Source organism: Phalacrocorax aristotelis, chromosome 2, assembly GCF_949628215.1.
Source record: "Phalacrocorax aristotelis chromosome 2, bGulAri2.1, whole genome shotgun sequence".
Taxonomy (NCBI): domain Eukaryota; kingdom Metazoa; phylum Chordata; class Aves; order Suliformes; family Phalacrocoracidae; genus Phalacrocorax; species Phalacrocorax aristotelis.
Genome location: NC_134277.1, coordinates 155,391,418 through 155,408,110, shown reverse-complemented (window position 1 = coordinate 155,408,110; position 16,693 = coordinate 155,391,418). Strand labels below are relative to the sequence as shown.

At 44.2% G+C, this 16,693-nt stretch overlaps 1 protein-coding gene across 1 annotated transcript in view; it reads right to left on the bottom strand.

The window, feature by feature from the left end:
• Positions 1-8,888, bottom strand: part of FER1L6 (fer-1 like family member 6) — a 101,102-nt gene extending 92,214 nt beyond the window's left edge. Inside the window, exon 1 of the mRNA XM_075085760.1 lies at positions 8,841-8,888. Within this exon, the coding sequence (XP_074941861.1) occupies positions 8,841-8,860 (20 nt within the window). The 5' untranslated portion in view covers positions 8,861-8,888. The remainder of the gene's footprint in view (positions 1-8,840) is intronic.
• Positions 8,889-16,693: the final 7,805 nt, after the last annotated feature.

Genomic DNA, 16,693 nt, shown 5'->3' with positions numbered 1-16,693 from the left:
GAATCATAGAATGAGACATCTTGCACTAGGTCAGCTTGCTCAAAGCCCCATCCAGCCTGACCTTGAACGCTGCCAATGAAGGGGCATCCACAACTTCTCTGAGCAACTTGTTCCAGTGTCTCACCACCCTAAAAATTTCTTCCTTACGTCCAGTCTAAACCTACCCTCTTTCAGTTTAACACTGTTGCCCCTTGTCCTGTCACTATAGTCCCTGGTAAAACATCTTTCTCCATCTTTTTCATAAGCCACCTTTAAGTATTGAAAGGCTGCAGTAAGGTCTCCCTGGAGCCTTCTCTTCTCCAGGCTGAACAATGCCGACTGTGTCAGCCTCTCTTCACAGGAGAGGTGTTCCAATCCTCTAATAATTTTTGTGTCCCTCGTCTGGACCCACGCCAACAGGTCTGTGTCTTTCCTGTGCTGAGGGCTCCAGAGCTGGACGCAGCCCTGCAGGTGGGGTCCCACCAGAGCGGAGCGGAGGGGCAGAATCACTTCCCTTGACCTGCTCAACACACTTCTTTTGATGCAGCCCAGGATATGATTGGCTTTCTGGGCTGCAAGAGCACACTGCCACTTTGTGTCCAATTTTTTGTCCACCAGTACCCCCCAGTCCATCTCTGCAAGGCTCCTCAAAACCCCTTCATCCCCCAGCCTGTACTGATACCAGGGTTGCCCTGACCCAGGTGCAGGACCTTGTACTTGGCTTTGTTGAATTTCACAAGGTTCACACAGGCCCACTCCTCAAGCCTGTCAAGGTCCCTCTGGATGGCACTAGCAAATCAGTTCAGCTTGGTGTCATCCACAGACTTGCTGAGGGTATTCATATTACTGAAGGAGGAAAGCAGTACATCACTGAAGTAATTTTCCACATCCACTATTTCAAAAACATTTTTTTCCCCAGAACATTTGATTCGCTTTTCCTTGTGCTGCAGCCCCTAATAGACCTGCTGAGCTGTAGTGGATTGGACTATGTCCCCAAACTTGAAATAAAAGTCATCCACTATGTTCACCATTGCCTAGGTCAAGTAAGGGAGTGTCCCACTTCATGTTAGCAGGCAGGATGCCCACTGGCAGACCAGTGGAGACAGAGAGGCTCTTCCAGACAACATTTAACAGCAAAGGCTTATCTGTATTAGATGAACTGTTTTCAGGAGGAATACTTCCCTCAATGACAACAAGGAGCCTGGATCCTATATAATACCTAAAATTAATCAGGATATTCCCAGTCAGCCTCCTATTGCCTTTCTACTGTGATAAGCCCGTCTCAGAACACACTTCCTTTTGTTTATTTTAAATGTATTCCTCAGTAATGCAGCAGAAATATCTACAGATAATAACTAGAGGATTTCAGAGAGATCTGCAAGGGCAAGCATAGACTCATTTTTAAAGATGCTGAAATCAAGGAACAGAGAAGTTAATGATCCTACAGAGGCTAGGCTATAAGTCATTGCTCACAGTTCCTATCTCCTTGCCCAAAAGGCAGGATTAGTTGGGACATAGTTAAGGCATGTGAAAACAGGTGAGAAGTGAAAGCTGATTTTGGCTTTAGAAAGGATTACTTATTTTTGTCACAAGCAATGCATTACAGCAAGTGTCTTTTTTATCTTCTATGCTTCCCTGTCACCAAAAAATCCCCAGTATGAATGAATCACAGAATAATCATAGAATGCCCTGAGTTGGAAGGGACCTACAAAGATCACTGAGTCCAACCCCTGTCCCTGCACAGGACAACCCCAAAATTCACACCATATCTCCGAGAGTGTTGTCCAACTGCTTCCTGAATATTGCCAGGCTTGGTGCCGTGACTGCCTCCCTGGGGAGCCTGTTCCAGGGCTCCACCACCCTCTGGGTGAAGAACCTTTTCCTAATATCCAACCTAACCCTCCCCTGGCACATCTTCCTGCCATTCCCTCGGGTCCTATCGTTGGTCACCAGAGAGAAGAGATCAGCGCCTGCCCCTCCTCTCGCGCTTGTGAGGAAGCTGCAGGCAGCGATGAGGTCTGCCCTCAGCCTCCTCTTCTCCAGGCTGAACAAACCAAGTGACTTTAGCTGCTCCTCATATGGCTTCCCCCCTAAACCCTTCACCAACTTCATGGCCCTCCTCTGGACACTCTCTAGTAGCTTTATATCCCTAATGCACTGTGGCGCCCCAAACTGCCCACAGCACTGGAGGTGAGGCCGCACCAGCGCAGAGCAGAGCGGGACAATCCCCTCCCTCGCCCGGCTGCAGCGCAGGGCCTGATGCACCCCAGGGCACGGTTGGCCCTCTTGGCTGCTGTTGCTGTACGCTTCTATGGGAGAACTTATCTTGGGCCGCATATCTCCAGGACACAGGGCTCTACCCACCCTGGGGACAGTGATGCACAGACATCAATATGATGGATACAAAATGTCTGTTTATTTAGCTGCGTCACACGCTTATATAGCTCTTGAGCTTCCTGTTCCTGCCACTCCTATGGGGAGGAGCCTATCTTTCCGTCACATCCCGTGATCTTCCGGTCGCCGATCCCTGTCTATTCCCCTACAGGCTGCCAGGGCACACTGTTGGCTCATGTTCAACTTGCCACCGACCAGACCCCCAGGTCCCTCTCCGCAGAGCTGCTCTCCAGCCTCTCGTTCCCCAGTCTGTGTGTACACCCAGGGTTGCCGTGCCCCAGGTGCAAAATCTGGCACTTGCCCTTGTTAAACTTTGTATCGTTGGTGATTGCCCAGCTCTCCAGTCTGTCCAGATCCCTCTGCAGGGCCTCTCTGCCCTCAGGAGTGTCAACATCTCCTCCCGATTTTGTGTCATCAGCAAACTTAATTAGCATTCCTTCAAGCCCTGCATCCAAGTAATTTATGAAGAGATTAAGGAGTACCGGCCCTAAGATGGATCCCTGCAGAACCCTGCTAGTGACTGGCCACCAGCCCGATGTTACCCCATTTACTATGGCCCTTTAGAGACTGACCCATCAGCCAGTTGCTCACCCGTTGCATTACATGTTTATCCAGCTGTGTGATGGACATTTTATCCATGAGGATACTGTGAGAGACAGTATTGAAAGCTTTACTGAAATCCAAAAATATCACATTGACTGGCTTCCCTTGGTCAACTAGGTGGGTAACCTTGTCAGAGAGGGAAATTAAGTTACATTAAGAAATAAGAAATTAAGTAAACATTAGCTGGAGCAATGTGAGACACTCTGGGAGAGGCAAAACAGCCATTTGCTCTCAGTGGAGAGACCATCCTACAACACCTCTGTCTTGGAGGAAGCCACAATGTGCAGCAGACTTTTTGACACATATGCCTTCAACAGGGACACACCACATCCTGGTGGTTTTCCACCTGTGAGTCCATTGTAAGGTACGTGCCTTTTTCTGCCACTTCTACCAGGACAGTGTTTCTGACAGTGTTGGCTAAACCCATCATTTTAGAGCTAGTCAAAGCCCTGAGCTACAGCTGGGAAGAGACACAGCTGATGAGAACAGGATTCAGACACAGTTGAGTTGGCTTATATTGGTACAAGTCATTAACTACAGGAAATTCCAAGTAATTTCACTTAACATAAATGTCTGTTGTAGGAGACTAAATTTAGTCTGATTATCTCCTGTTTTCTAGGAGTATAGAAGCCCAGAGTTACTGCCGATCAGGCGTAGTATGCGTGTCTCACCCTCAGTTTACATGTGCAGGTTGGATAATGATTCTTCCAGGCTTTTTGCATGGCTTCAGCCTGCACAGCCAGAAACACAAAATTCCAAAATATCCATTGTCACAGAAAAGGTTGTGTTCTTCAGAAATTCTATAAAACACACAGAAAATCCACCTCATCCCCTCATGAGGCAGTAAGAGAAAGAGCTAGCAGGAAAAATACACTTTGCTTCGATTTTGGTGTTTGCAAAGGTGCAGCTTAAAAAAAAAAAAGAAAAAAAAAGAAAAACCATAAAACAAGATTTCTGGGGTGATTTTCAAATCAAAATGAAGTAGGAAATATGGATCAACATTGAAAAGAGACATTTAGGCCAGATGCTCCGTTGGTGTCAATGACTACAGTCCTTCTGATAGTTTCCCCACTTACACCAGCTGGATCCAGCTCAGCCACCTGGCCAGCACTTTCATCAGAAAACATAAGAGGATAAAGACAAAAAGACTCCATAAAGTCACAATATAGGGTTTATTTGAGCGTGATCTGTTGCCACACATCTAGATGCCAGTGACAGATTCATCTCACCTAACCTCAGACATCTAGAGGGAGGCTGCTACATCCCATCCAGTCATCCCAGGCAAGCTGTATCAAGTAGACATCAGAAATCTATCCATGTTAATCAGGCACCAAAAATGTTCATTTCTCTCCATCAACTGGGAAGGGAGTCTAGACACCTGAGACATCTACATTTGTCCAGATTAATCCCACTCCCGTGCGGCAAGCCTAAGCAAGAGGGTGTTAAAACAACAACAAAAAAAAAAGATATATCAAACTTTCTTAATAAGACAGAGAGAGATTTCTAATACAGAGAGATTGTGTAGAGTGTTTTGAGGAAAGAAAAAAAAAAAGGATGCTTTTGTAAAATCCAGGGATTTCACTTGAGAAGCCCAAATGTAGGGGTTTCCCTGCCCTTGCACTGATTCATACATGGAGCACGGCTCATCTTTTTATGAATATGATCAGTTTAGCTCTACTGCAGGGCTCTAGACAAGTAACTTGATGTCAGCAGTTCTCTCGGTCAGTGAAGGGGAGACAGCAGCATGAGTTCTTGCCTGCCCATGCTTGGCATCAGGAAATCTCCCCATTCCAAAGAGATATTATCCACCACCCTGCCCTGATGGAGAAGCAAGTGATATTACAAAGCCTGTCTAAGCCACCAGTGCTTTGGTCCTCAAATGCTACCTGTCAGTGCCTCTTCGAAGCCCTCTCAGGTCATTACAGGCATCCTTTGAGGTTAAACAGGGCTGAGTAGTGTCCTGCAAGTAGCAAGCTCTCTGAAGGAATGGAGATGCCTACAGCCCTGGTCCCCATTGAATGTATTTATTTTATGTGTTTGTAATAAACAGTTTAAGGCAGAAATAAACATTGGTACAAGTAACATAAAATATAACAGAAAGGGTCGATGGGGAAAAGCTGCATTAGAACCAATTCAGCAAAACTTCCTTGAAGTGTGCACAGCACATGTGCATTACAGGAAGGAACCAAGGCTGTGTTACACACGGGAGTCAACTCATATTTTCCAAATACTGTCCAAAGACCTCACCATCAGTCACCTTTTCAATCCATGCAGTTCATTTTAGTCAGATGAAGTTATTCAGTGATACCATTAGCAGGAGCTAACAGTCTCACTACCGTCTAGGAGCAAGACCTGAATGCCAACCTCCCAGAGCTTTTACAGTAGCTCCATAATAAACAATAAAAAGGCAATAAAATTAAAACAATTAGCAATAAAGAAGTAACAAGGAGACAGGAAGAGGAGGAATGAGTTGATTCAAAGAGCAGCAGTTTCACTGTTGGCAGGGGATGTCCCAGTGTTTCACTGCCACTGCGTGTGCAGCAAGTTGCTGGTTGTCACAGCAGATCACAGCTGCTTTCCTACATCCCCCAGGCGAAAGGGGACTGGAGGAGATCACCTCCTCCCAGGACAGCTTTCTCCATCTGCAGAGAATGAAACCAGGACCTTGCTGCCTCAGACTTCCCAAGTCACCTGCTGGAGGCACAGGCTTGCTCTCTGGTGCCTGTACATCACCCTGACCCATGAAAATGCCAGGAAAAAGGATTCAAGATATGTAATGAGGAAAGAGGAAGAAGGTTGCATTTTATGCACCCCTGAGTGAAAAGTGTTCTGGAGGTTCTTGCTCAAACTACTTCAGAGTACCATTGATTTTTTGTTTCTTTCTTGGTGGAGAGTACTTTCTGGGCCTCATAAGCCACCACACTTCATTTAGGTGCAAAACCAGCAACAGGATGTTTCCTACTGTGTTTACAGGCTTAACACCAGGGGCTACTTCTACACAGACAGATCATACAACCCTCAAGCTGGATTTTGCCTTTCCCAGCAAGGAAAACTTGCATTCATAGCTCACAGCTTGCCCAATACTCAGACCTCTAAATCCGAACTTTCAAGTTTTTCATGTGCCAGGACTTTTACACATGGGAGCTGGGGATGTGCTGGCTTGAGCCAAACTTCAGGCACTGAGCATATCCAAATCCCACGCTTGGACATCACTAGTCAAGTTAGGAGAGGTCAAACTGTGACACTGAGCAAAGGAACCCCAAGATGCCAAATGCCATCGTGAACCAGCTAAACAAACCAGCACCCCAGAGCCCCGGCAGATGCTTATTCTGTGCTCACATGCAAGGACTAGATTGTGCCATGAGGCACAGGACCCAGGGAGCTTGTGAGGGGATTCTGCCCCTGCCTTTCCCTCAGCAGTGGTGCAGACGATAATCTATAGCACAGGGCAGAAAAAGGAGGGATTACAATTCCCTGAGCACTTACAGAGAAATCTAAACCCTCCTCCAAAGCACCGTCAGCATAGTCAGATGCTTCTTGCAGCCACACAGAACTCGCCAAGGGGTGGCCCCACTCCTTCCTTGCTGCATGTTGGGTGGTTTTTCTGACAAACTCCCTGTGCCGGCCTCAGCCCAAAGCTGCCTTGCGATGTGGATTTCCTTCCAGCGCAGCACACAACACAGCTGCATGCCAGCAGTGTCAAAGTGTTCAGACTATGGGGTGACAAAGAGCTTTACACAAGTGGGAACAACTGTGCCTTGTTTTCAGTTGCAAAATTATTTTTTGTCCCATTTATAATAATTGTGCAATTTTTAAAAAAATCAGTCATTTACACCTTAATAAATAGCTGAAGTCACATAATTTTTTTTAGTGGCTCAAATCCTGCTGTCAGGTATGTTGATGTCAACTCTGAAGCAATTACGTATTTCTCCAGAGTTATCCCAGAATTGCATCTGAGATAGGTAAAACCAGAATCAACAAGTAGAATGTCAGCTCTAATATTACTCATATCTCCTGACTACCCATAGAAACTAGGTTCACTTCTGAAGTTACAATAGAAGGACATAAGAAAACAAGGCCATGAACTGAACTAAATGCCAAATATTTCAGCATCCTCAGAGTAAAAATTTGTTGATGTCAGAATGAGCAATCTAAGCAAAGGACCCACAAGAAATTGGTATTAATATTTTTTAGATTAGATTCATGTCATTGTGTTATTTCATATTTTCCTTTGAAGAATTCAAATTCCCAAGTCTTGAGCACTGCTTGTTTACAACACCCTGCACTGTTGTGACTATGGTTTCTTAAAAATCGACTATGTCAATTGAAATGAGATGTATCTAATCCATGAAAAACAAGCCATTACCACTTTCCAAATCTAATAAATTGTTTAGAGTCAACTTTTAAAACCCTGAACCTGGGAACTCTCTGGTGCAGAGACTAATCCAACACCACAGCCACCTGACAGAGAAGATCAGACCCACAGAATAGTAAATGACTCAGGCTCCAAAACCATGTAACTCTGTCAGCAGAACAAATCCATTTCAGCAGAAGTAACAGAAAAGCTGATCTAAATCTTACCAGAGCTAATACTAGATTAGTTTCACGTACATTTTCTTAGACTGTTTCAATGAAGGAAGAAAACTATTGAAACAAAATATGGCTTTCTCTTCACACACAAAACCTTGTTGCAGTTCTCATAGAATTTAGGGCAGACAAAAAATAAAATTTGTCACTATGTTACATTTATTTAACCACTACTATATTTTTACTAATTATATAAATTAATTTATGGTAAATTCTCAGGCAAATCTTCTAAGCACTTTGGCCAAGCTTTGGTCTCAGTTCCACATCTCTCAGTCTGTAGAGATGCTACCGAATCCCTTAAAAAGTCCTGGGTTTGATCTATTACAGCCAGGACAAAATTTGTTTGCTAGTATCACATTCAGCTCTACTGCAAAAGAAGGTAGAAACAAGAAAATACACTATAAGCAGGGCATCCTATTTAAATAATCCTACTGTAAACAGAAATACAGAAACATACAAATAAGTATGGTTATATGCGTACATATACACTCATAGGCACAAACAACCATAGATTCCACTGTTCTCTTTCAGCAAGAAGTCAGTATCATTTCCTTATGAAAAACAAGCACTTCACAAATTAGAATTAATCCTCATCTCATTAATTGATTTGATTTCAGGAAAATAAGATCATTTCCAGCTGCCGCACCTGAGCATTAAAAGATTTAAGTGTCAAATTTTGCCCTCAGATGCATCCTACTGAAGTCAAAAGTTCTCACTGTGGAAAGCAAAGCATACATGCATCTACCTAAGAAACACGGCATCCTGTTTCTACATACTTCTTCAAGGCAGAATCACAAAGCTGCAGGAAGAGGTACCAGGTATATTACACCAACTGATGTGGCCATAGAAACCACTCTCATGGGGTTTTCGAGCCCAAAGCCCTGGACCAGGGCCCCCTGGCTGATTTTTATTCTCCTACTTGCACTGCTGCATTGACGTAGATCAAGTGTAAACCAGGGTAATCCCGAAGACACTACTCTTCTAAAAAACAAGGGACGGGGAAAGAAAACCCTAAAGACACAAAAAATATGCTTGCCAGAAACATTAATCTCCTCCCATTTGCAGTTCAGTAGAATTAATGATCTTTCCTTAAATTCTTTAAAGTATAAAAATAATAAATACAAAACTTGCTCACATAAATGAAACCCAGATGCAAGCACCTCCATGTTAAAATTCTGTCTTTAAGTATTTCTAAACCTCATTTTTCTTGCTAGAGAATGTCTTCTATTTTCACTGCCAAAAAAAAAAAAAAAAAAGAAAACCAGAAGAGGCATTACCTTGGCTTTTTTTCCTCCATCTCCTATGCTTTCCTACTGCCCAGTGTCAAAATGGCCTTCAGCAACTCATCCAGCACTTGCAAGACACACCGCTCTTCTTCCATTGGCTGCCATAGGGATTCTGCCTGTATTCATGATTAACCCACCAAGATATCTGACAAGTAGGGTGAGGCTGTTTAAACACTTAATTGTATTGATGACTCATTCTAGATAAGGTTTCCCAAAGCACTGAAGTCTACGAGTGCAGTTAGCTGCTTAGTTAAGCCTTGCCAAAACTCTGTGGTTTTGGCTCAGAGTGCTCCTTTACAGAGATGTTTTTTCCTCCTCCTGCCACGAGTGGGTTCTCCCCACTGCTGTGGTCAGGTGGAACCAGTTTATGATTCAGCCAGCACTTTTGCTCATAAAACAGCTTCAGAAACACAACGGCCTGATGTTCTGGGGTGTGACGATGCCAAAATGGGGTATGCATTTCCTTTCACGGGGCTTCATGCAGTTCAGGTATTTGCAGCACTTATACAACTTCTACTCCTTCTCCACCTACACAGACCCTCTCTCCAGACTTGTGAGTCCACACTATTCTCACCAGTGTACAAATATCCCAATGAGATAATTGGTTTGGCCAAGATATTAGAGACTGCTGGAGTGGATAGGCAAAAGAAAAAGCTCAGGAGTTTAGTTCCTTCCAGGGTTCAGAGATATTGTTCCCTGTATATCCTGCACATATGGAAAAAGCATTTTCTTGATGAAGACTGTCCAACAACAAGCAGCTCAGTGAGGCTGTACAGTCTCTGTCCTTGCAGGTTTTCAATACTTTGGTGGACAAAGCCCTGAGCAACCTGGTCTGCACTCATGGCTGGCCCTGCTTGGAGTGGGGGTTGGAGTAGAGACCACCTGGGGGCCCTTCCAGCCTCATCTCTCCTGTGATCCTATCCTACAATCCCATATCCTGACACTCGTAATGGGGTGTGCAGGTATATCAGGATTTACAGCGTGGGTTGAGAATTAAATCTTGTCCCTGTAGTGATGTTGGTGTTACTGTGATCATACAAGTCACACATCCTCTTTGAACTACAGCTTATGCAGCTGCAGTATGGGGATGATTCAAGTTCCTTAGTTCCCTGGGGCATTTGCAAGCATAGTACAAAATTTTCAGATTATTCATATAGCAAATTATGATCTATGGTGTCACAGCAATACAGCAAATGCAATATTTCCATTAGTCCTTGGAGCAATACAAATGTAAACTTTGGGACAAAGCACAGACATAGTTTAGGCAATGTCTTGATTAACCTAATTAAACTAACTGAACATCAACCTGCTGATCAAATACAGAAGGTGTCAACCAGCTGATTGTTTAATCTCTCATATAAAAAATATATCCATGCTTCATTGTGCTGCACAGTTCTGCAAGAGTAAACCTGTTTCATGTATTAAAAAATACCATTCACACAAAAGGATAAACAAACTGCTGCAGTTAATACAATTAGCACAAAAAGAGGAATCCTGGCTCACTGTGCAGTAGATTGCATATGCAGTCATTTTGCTTCTCAGTTCAACAGCTTTGCAATTCACGTTCAAGCACTGCCAAAGGATTGTGTTGAGGATCAAATGGGGAAGAACAGAAAAGGCTGATTTCTTGGCAAGAGGAATGTCTTATATCACAAAGGTTAATTCGGGTCTTTCCAAACAGAAACTGCTCTCAATCTTGGTTAAAAACAGGTTATGTCAGAGGCACACAATAAAGAGCATCAACATTTGTTAGGATTTTATTTTATTTTATTTTTTAGGGTTTATGGAGGGTTTAGCACCTGGCTAGTCAGCACAGATGTTCTAGGTGCTAAAGAAAACACACAGGGACACATTCGTACTATCTAGTTTAGACATTTATCATCGGTGGGGTTTCATGCAGTAATATGAGTCAATTTAACAGCTCACTGCTGCTGAGAAGGGATGGGGGCATGACTCCCCCTTACCAGTCCCCTCTTCTGCTCTCAGCCATGTTCCTGATGCTGACACGAACTGTAGCAACACTGCTCTGAGACAGTTTAACTCACTAATCACCAGAAACCAGTGGACAATTTGGAACTATTTTGCAGTGGGAACCAGGGAGTCTGGACCCAGGAGGAAAGGAGGGAGAGCCATCACACAGCAGGGATCAGGAAGAGAGACAGGAGGGAAGATGGAGCCATCAGGTTGGCTCAGATGCTGATGAAACCACAACCTGAAGTACTTGTTCTAGATTCACAGGTTCCCTGTGAGGTCTATGAAGAGCTGTTTCTTCCTTCCTTCACACAGAGATAAGTTTATCCTGGCAAAGTAGTTCTAGCAGCTGCCTGAGGTAAGACTTTAGGTATGTGTAGGTGGGCACTCATCAGGGCAACAGCTGGAGACAGGAGAGGACCCAAGTTCAGAAATAAGGATGCAGAGGGAACAATTCTGCCTCAATAGAGGCAATCAGTGCCATCTCTGATGCTTAAGGACACCCAGCTTGGTCTCCCTTCACTGCTCCAGAAATATGTAGTGTCCTATGGATCCTGTGCAATACCTGCCATCCCTTGAGGGTGGCTGAGCTCCCTGGCACCTCTAATGGCACTAGATGCCCGTGTTTATATGGTTCCCATTTTGCATGCAATTAGGGGGATTGAGTGCGAACACCCTAATTTTTGATATGTAATGCTGCAGGGCTGAATTCTGAAAACTGATTCAAATACAGCAGAAGATGGAAACTCAATTTTTTTTGAAAGTCATTCCAAGCTATTCTCAGTCAGTTCAGTTCCCACATTCAACAAACTTTTCCTTTCACAGTGCTAGGTTCTTTCACTTCTTAATTATTTGGAGCATTTTTCTGAAGCACAGTTAGCTCAGTGGATATTATAGCCACCAGTGATTACTACGTTACAGAACTGATGCAGTTTCCTTCTCATTTAGGATACCGATCCATCTTAAGGAGGGAGAATCATCTCACATGGTGCCAGGCATCTATCAGGGTCCAGCTGCCCTTGATTCACCACTCCAGGGCCCTTCCTAATGTATCTGTCCAGAGGAGGCCAGCAGAGCTATGCCTCACTGCTCTGCATGGACTAGAAAGGGCTTTATGAGATTAAGTGACATTAATCTCACCCTAGCTTTTTTATTTCTCTAATTCCCTGGAAGAAGCCAGTCTCATGGCTCTGTGGGAGACCACTGAAGGTTTTACTGCACAGGAGGCCCAGGAGAGTTACTCTGAATTAACTTTTAAAGTGGACAAATTCAACTGCATTAATCTCTCTATAGAGACACATGCTCATAATTACTGTGACAGTAATTTGATTTGATTTGCTTATGTTTGGAAGTGAAATAAATGAAATTGAAATAAGGAATACTTGAGTGCCCTGGAGGAGGTCACCCAGGAGTCCAATGGGGTCTGTCTGATCTGTTTGATCACCACGGGGGAGAGGAGGCTGCAAAATACTAACCGTGAGTTGAAAAGCAGCAAAAGGTGATGGTCTACTGTTTGCAGGGAGGAAAGGAAGAAGGAAAGTGTGTCGATACCAGGATTTCACTCTGCCAATACCTTACAGTTAATACATACTCATAGAAATGGAAGGGTATTTTTACAGTATAGACTTTTGTAGTATAAATAGTCAATAATGATTGACTTTACTGGAAATCCACAGTGGGGCTTCTGCTGCCCTCCAACAGTGGGATTTGGTTTGGTATCAGTTGACACTAATAACTCAAGGCCAACACTTGAACATTTTTTTCAAAACAGCTACTTGATGATTAAATATGGAAAACGTTGTATGTTTCTATAGTGGGGTAAAAAAGCAGAAGCAGGTCTGTCCGAACCCACCTCGAGTGATGCAGTGCTGATCGCAGAGAGGTCTCTGGCTGAGAGATTTAGTGAGCCCAGGCACTTTCCTGTTTCCCAGGTGGGTGACTTCTAGAAACTGCTGTGACTCATAGGTGTTTACCCACTAATACTTCCTCAAGCCCTGACAAAATGAGTTGATTAGACAAGAGTTGATATGATTGTCATCGTTAGTTTGAACAGCGCCATTATGCTTGCAAGGGAGGGTTTGTGTAACGTAATGTAGTGGGTTGAAATGGTGAGGAGAAGCACGGTCCAGGTAAAGCACATTGCTGGACAGAAATGGGAAAACAGGCAATGAGGAAAAGGGCTCCACCTAGGCAGACGCAAAGCTGGCAGATGTTCTCATACACTTCAGAAGAAAAGGGGAAAAACAGACAAATGGAGCAGTTTATTGTGAAAATTCACTTGGGGATCTCATTACAAGAATATTTTATTTATGTAGCGGTTATGTCTAAGGCATGTCTGCCTTCTGTGGACAAAGCATCCATCATTTCTTTGTTTTGTGACAAAAAGTGTTGTCTCTCTATATACCTAGTTTTAATATTCTGTGCAGTCCTTCCAAAAAAAGACAGTAGAAATTGGCAGGGGACAGAGGAGAGTGACTGAGATGCCCAAGGGAATGCAGTAGCCTCCAGACAAGTTGCAGCTCCAAAAATTAGGACACTGATGCTTGGAAAAGACAAACGTGTGGGACATATTAGGGCCTCTGAAATCATTAGTGGAATGGCAAAGATAAGCAAGAAACACTTGTTCACTGTTTCTTGCTGTAGAAGCATTTTGCATAAGACGCATAACTACAGTGTTGAACAGATGAAACAGTTCAGCTGTTGCTACTTAATGCGGGGCCATGTAATGTTGGTATACCAGGACAAACTCGGGGTAAAACTACCCTATTCAGAGCACAGGGCACAAGGTTTTCAAATACAGTAGGTTTTTAAAGCAAAGGTTTTTTACATTCACTATTACTAGATCATCATCTTTGGCTCCTCTAGTTCAGATTTCTTGGAGAAAGTCACTGGGTTTTCATGAATAAATTCAGTCCTGAAAAGGTGGTTATTGATGTAAAAGGTTTGGAATAGATGGAATAGACATCATGCACTGCTACTGTAAAAACATTTTCCGTGCACTGAAATGGAAACTACAACCTGCCATAAAATTTTGATGGCCCCTTTCTCTCTGCTTTCTAAACAGGAGCTCCCTGAGACACACAGATAACATCTTATGCTGCCTAACTGAAGCTGGTGTGGAGTCTGGAGCATATCAGGGAGGCTGCAGCCCATGTCTGCCCTGACAGAGCCTGGGCAAAACGTAACCCTGGCCCACCATCTCCAGGAAATGATTGTGCTAGAAGTCATTCAGGCATGAGGTCTCCTGTAGGTCCAAGCCTTGCAGAGAAAGGGAGGTAAGAAGTGGCCCTCCTTTTCTCTGAATTAGTTAGTAGAGGTAGCATCAGTTATGGCAAGAGGAATATCTGCTGGGAAGTGATGGTGGGGCATGCTCCTGAGAAACCCTGCTAAAGGGCCAAGCCCCCCAAGAGTTGGATTTTCCTGGTCAGTAGCAGCTGGGAAGGAAGGGAGGAAAGAGAAGGAATAGCAAAGCACTTCACCCCAACACCTCTAACAACCACAGTCCCCAGTGCCACCTGCTCCAGCGCTTGCCTAAACCCAATGCCTAAATTTTGCCTAAATCAACCATTTTTTGTTTTGACACTGTCTTTTAGTGCAATTGGTTGGCCTGGAGTTCTTGCACTGGAAAAGGCAGTGAACATGATGTCCACCGCCTCCCCAGGAGGCTCTGGGTTTTATAGACCTCTATCATGCCCTCCCTCGTCTCTTTTTTTCTTTGAAAAGTTGCAATATCCTGTTGTTCTCAGCTGTTTCCTATCCTTTCAATTATCAAAGCTGTTCTGTCTGAACCCTCCCTGCTCCCTTATAGCCTTTCTGAGGGGGGAAACCTTCTGCTTCCACCACCACAAGGGTTTTAGGAGGGGCCACCCCCCTTCACTAGCACCAGCACAGCCTGACCACAAAGGAAGACATCTCCATTTCCAAATGCACAGCAAAGAGAGAAGCAGGAATCTGTCACACAGCTGCAGGATGTGAGTTGCAGCTGGTGTGGAAGATGACTGTGGGCAGAGAGACCACCACTGTCCAGTTTTCCTCTATGACCCCACTCTCCGGCACCCACAGCAGCCACAGGACCACCAGGTTGCTTGGTTCCTCCATCCACAGGCAGCTATGTGTGAGACCAGGTCATGTACCCAGGTACACTGTGACACCTTACACATCTCAGCAGCATGAAGCCCTCTCATCCACCGCAGGAAACTGAGCACCACATTCCAGCACAAGTCATGACATGGCCACGGAGAAGGGCTGTACCACTGTAATACCTGTGGGATGGAGCACATGAGACTGCTCAGCAAAGTCTGCTCCCAGTGATTGCAGTGGGACCATGGGTGCTCAGCACCTTGCAGGCCTGGATGCTGAGCACCCACAGACATAGGTGCTATGTAGTCACAATGCTACTTTGGGGACATTTCTGACTCCCTGACATGACAGCCTTGAATGCTCTGGGTTTTCTTCCCCTGACTTGCTGTGCTTAAGCACAAGGAAACAAACACGGCAAAGATCTGTTTTCTCTGTAGCTCACGCCGTAATTCCTACAACACTGGTATCTTCTCCCACTGAAACCCACCTACTACATGATTGCCTTTACAGCAGGAATATTTGTACTACTGCTGAAAGCAAACACAGTATTAGTCTCCAGAATACTGTCATTTTTGCATACACAGAGGGTTTATCTCATTTTACTTCACTTATCAGCTTACTTCCATCTTAAAACAATCCATTTCCCCCCTTACCCACAAACCTAATAAAAAGGTGCAAAATGAAGACAACCATCCACAGGCCAACTCTTACATAAAAGGAAGAACTTGAACCTTCTGCCAAATTTCCTATTTTTCTTCTGCTGTTTTCTCTCCTCTTTGAGAAGGAAGTTGTGTTACAAATTGCACACAATTTACTAGGTCGTGATCCACATAATGTTGATGACAGAGGTGAGATTCATCTCTCCTAACTCCAGATGTCTGCAGACTAAATGTTCATGTGTGAATTAGTCGTCTGGAGCCTCTCGGTCAATGGAGGTAAAAAAGCATTTTGAGAGCTTGGCTGACCTAACACGCTTCTAGAGACCTCATGCAGGTGTGGACATCTGCCAGGGGAACACCCTGAGATCTCCCTGCAGGTTCAGATTTAACATTTGCATCCATGGCCCAGGAAAGAGAGTGGAATAACAGACCCAGTAGTCCTTCCCAGTCTTTTGGTAGTAAGATTACACTTGCTGGCATAACAAGAAGACATATCTATTAACTAACACCATGAAGAGAGTAGCTCCTGTTCACTTACTCTCATCAAGCTCAAAACGTTACACCACCATAGTCTTGCTCCAAATTGCTACCACATTAGCTGACGCCACCCAAAAGCTCCGCAATGTTTGATTTTGGCATCAAATAGAAAGGACGTCATGTGACTATGTACCAGACTGACCTGCCCTGCAGTGTGATCACTGACATCTTATCCATCTGCTCCACAGGCAAAGCTTCAACCACACCCTTCACCTAGTTTTACTTAACAAAATCAGATGTGGCTTACACAGACTTGTAATCTTGGATTGGATCCCCCACTACTGTTACCTGAGCACTTCCCAATGGTTTGAAGGTATCATACAAAGACATGTCTCTGCTTCACATGCATCCCTTTCTCACTTTTACTTACAGTATGGAGAGACTGGAATTTACAAGGCTAGATTTCTCCCACATGATTCAAATAAATTTATTCTCCTCATTTGCATTCTTATGCTTCCCATGCAGCTCAGACATAGATGTTTTGGTTTCCCTCTGTAATGAAATTCTGTATAAACCATTCACACAGTTGTGCCTGCAGAACTGTAGTTAAAAACATGATAAAGTCGGTTTGCTTCCTTCCTCAGCTGTGTTTCTTTA